This window comes from Frankliniella occidentalis, unplaced genomic scaffold (assembly GCF_000697945.3).
Source record: "Frankliniella occidentalis isolate FOCC.00 unplaced genomic scaffold, Focc_3.1 Scaffold113, whole genome shotgun sequence".
In the NCBI taxonomy this organism is placed as follows: domain Eukaryota; kingdom Metazoa; phylum Arthropoda; class Insecta; order Thysanoptera; family Thripidae; genus Frankliniella; species Frankliniella occidentalis.
This window is the reverse complement of record NW_026267241.1, coordinates 408,506-411,285: the sequence shown is the minus strand read 5'-3', so window position 1 is coordinate 411,285 and position 2,780 is coordinate 408,506. Positions and strand designations below refer to the sequence as shown.

At 50.0% G+C, this 2,780-nt stretch overlaps 1 protein-coding gene across 2 annotated transcripts in view; it reads left to right on the top strand.

Annotated features, from left to right (window-relative positions):
* LOC113217870 (uncharacterized) overlaps positions 1–2,384 on the top strand; it is a 3,743-nt gene extending 1,359 nt beyond the window's left edge. Inside the window, exons 1-3 of one of the 2 annotated variants that reach the window (XM_026437945.2) lie at positions 1,450–1,605; positions 1,921–2,025; positions 2,124–2,384. In XM_026437945.2, coding sequence (XP_026293730.1) covers positions 1,492–1,605; positions 1,921–2,025; positions 2,124–2,261 — 357 coding nt within the window. In that variant the 5' untranslated portion in view covers positions 1,450–1,491 and the 3' untranslated portion in view covers positions 2,262–2,384. Of the gene's footprint in view, positions 1–1,449; positions 1,606–1,920; positions 2,026–2,123 lie in introns of those variants that run through there. The other variant, XM_052270189.1, reaches the window with a different exon arrangement.
* Positions 2,385–2,780: the final 396 nt, after the last annotated feature.

Sequence of the window (2,780 nt, the reverse complement as noted above, 5' to 3'; positions counted from 1 at the left end):
GTTTCTCTTTTTCTCTCCTCTCTGCCCCTCTCCCTCCCCTCTCCTCTTCCCCTCTCTCTCCATCACACTAATCTCGACAGAAACAATGCCCCGCCAATCTCCGTCGCACACCCGAGCCGCAGAGCGAGAGAGATGTTTGCAGACATGTAGTGCTCCGGGTGGGGGCGGGGGCCCCGCCGGGGGTCGGCCACTCGATAAGGCCCGATAACCCCGGCCTCCTCCCCTCCCCCGTCGCCCTGCCCCGCGCCGCCCCGTCCGTCTAGCCTCTGGTGAAAGAGTTGCGGCTACACTGAATCCTAAATCTGTGGTGTCCAGCAGCTATGCCACTTAATTTGTACGACCGGTGTTCGACCCTAGAACCTGTGCATAACTTAAGTCGCACAGCTGCTGGACACCTTTGTGTCGACATATCATAAGAACAGGAAATGTCCACTATGAGAACACCTAGCGAGGGGTGGACCACTTAGGTATTCCATGTGCACACTTAAAAATACTCCAAAAATATTCTAGATATTCCAAAAATATTTAAAATATTCCCAAAGTATTCCAGATATTCTTAAAATTCCATGTACTTCAAAAAATTGAGTGGTGCTGGTGCACTGCCTTGAGCAACTGCCTTGAGTACTATACACACGACAAGGGTCCCACAGCAAGGTGGGCCATAGCGATTTGAGTCGAGGTTTTAAGGTCCGGCTCCAAACCGAAGATACTCGTACACGCGTAAATATAATCGTGCCTACCCCGTCCGTCATGCGCTTTCAGCAAACGCGGGCGCAGCCCAGGGCTACGGCCCGCTTCGCGCATCGCGTCAGCACTGCTTTCCGCTGGGCGCGTCTTGCCCAACATGTGGTCACAATGTGGTCACAAGGTGATTAGTAGGTGGTCACTATGAGGTCACTATGAGGTCACTATGTGGTCACTATGTGGTCACTATGTGGTCACTATGTGGTTACTATGTGGTCTCCCGCACAATACATTCAGTGCGGCAAGGCTCGGTCCGCTATCATACGACTGCTCCTTCAGCAACCCTCTCATGTAACCTTACCTTTCCTTTTGGCGTGTAAGACCTAGAATATTTGCATCCCTTCCGTAGGATTTTCTCGCGCAGAGAAGGAAAGAACAGTGATGCAAGTATCCTTAGTTTAAGCGCCCCCCCCCCCACACACACACATACACTTCTCTTTTCCCCCGATGACGAAGTGGTCTTCTCAGGTGTGTAGGTCAAAAACACAACACCATTCGAGAATCAACAGGAGGAAAAAGAATGCTGCATGCGCGAACGCTGCTCGCGGTGCGTGGGAGCGAAAAAGAATAAGGCAGGGGCACGGGCACAAGTCCGAGTGCTTCGCAGGGGACAGGGAGGGACAGTATAAGCGAGAGAAAGGGGAGAGGAAGGGAGAGGGCAAGTGAACGAGAGAGAAGGAGGGGGAAGATGCTGGGGTCCGTTATCAGGGGAGGGGGTCCCGTATAAAACGCCTCCTGGTGGACTGAATGCCATTCGCTTCGTGTTATTCAGAGTACCAGCAGCACTCTCGACCCGCCGCCAAAATGTCTGCCCTCCGCTTCATCCTTCTCTGCACCCTCTCAGTCTTCCTCTTCGCCCAGGTGAGTGTCCAGTGTGTGAGCAAAACGTCTTAAGACCTAGAAAACAGAGGAAAATATTCTTCAGCTGATACCTGTTACCTGGCGATATTCAATTCTTCCCTCAAGTAACCTTGCAAGAACAGTTTTTGTTTTTTACAACATCTTTTTTTCACGAAATTTGTCGAATATCCCTGACGTGTAACGGAAAGCTGCTTTGGATAGACGGATATCCCCCGCCCCCTGAAGGAAAAATGAAAAAATATTCCGTCGCCTTGGTGGCAGTGTTTTATCCTTGCTCTGCGAGCTCTTTTCTTCATGCCGTTGTTCGTTTTGCAGTTCGTCCTGTCCAGACCGGAGGAGGAGGGATCCCTGAAGAGCGTGGAGGCCAAGGTGTCCGTGGCCGTGGAGGACCTCAAGAAGAACGTGGGTGAACTGTTCAATGTAAGTTACAGAAACTGAGCTTTGCTTCTTATTGGACTTTTTTGTTTAGCTTTGTTTGGTATTAATCAAACGCCTTCCTTTTATTTTTCCCCGTGCAGAACCTTACCACTTTCATCCAGACCGAGATCTCCAAGAACCCCGAGGCCTCTGACATCTACAAGAACATTACGAGCAGCCTGTCCGCCGTTGCCCAGCAGATGAAGGACGCCGTTGCCTCCGTCACTCCCAAGCCCTGAGAGGTTCCTGTCGAGAACAAAACACGAAATGCCGACCCAAAATTTATTTAAATATCATTTCCTTTTGAAAATCTACATTTGACAATCTTCATTAAAAAAATAAATGTTTTAACCAACGTTGTATTTTGTATTAAATGTTATGCCAACATATGCCAAACAACCCTGATGACTCTCTGTACAGGGTGGTCCACAGACCCCTTTATTTTGCATGTTCTGCACCGCATGCAGCCTTGCAGTCGGGCTTGCCTACCATAGCTCGCGGTAGCGCCTTGTGGCCCCGTATGAGTGTGCAACCCGGCCGCACACCTGCACCTGCATCCGGTACAGTATAAGCAAAATAAAGGGAGAGGTCTGTGGACCACCCTGTATACCGGGTGCTTCTTTGAATGCGCTCCAGTGTTGCAATCGCGCAATACTGAAGCGTATCCAAACAAATACGCGTTACAGGGAGAAGTGTGAATTGTACAAATTTGTCTCAAGTGACGGATTGTTGTAAGCATCATTTTGCTGGATGCAAAC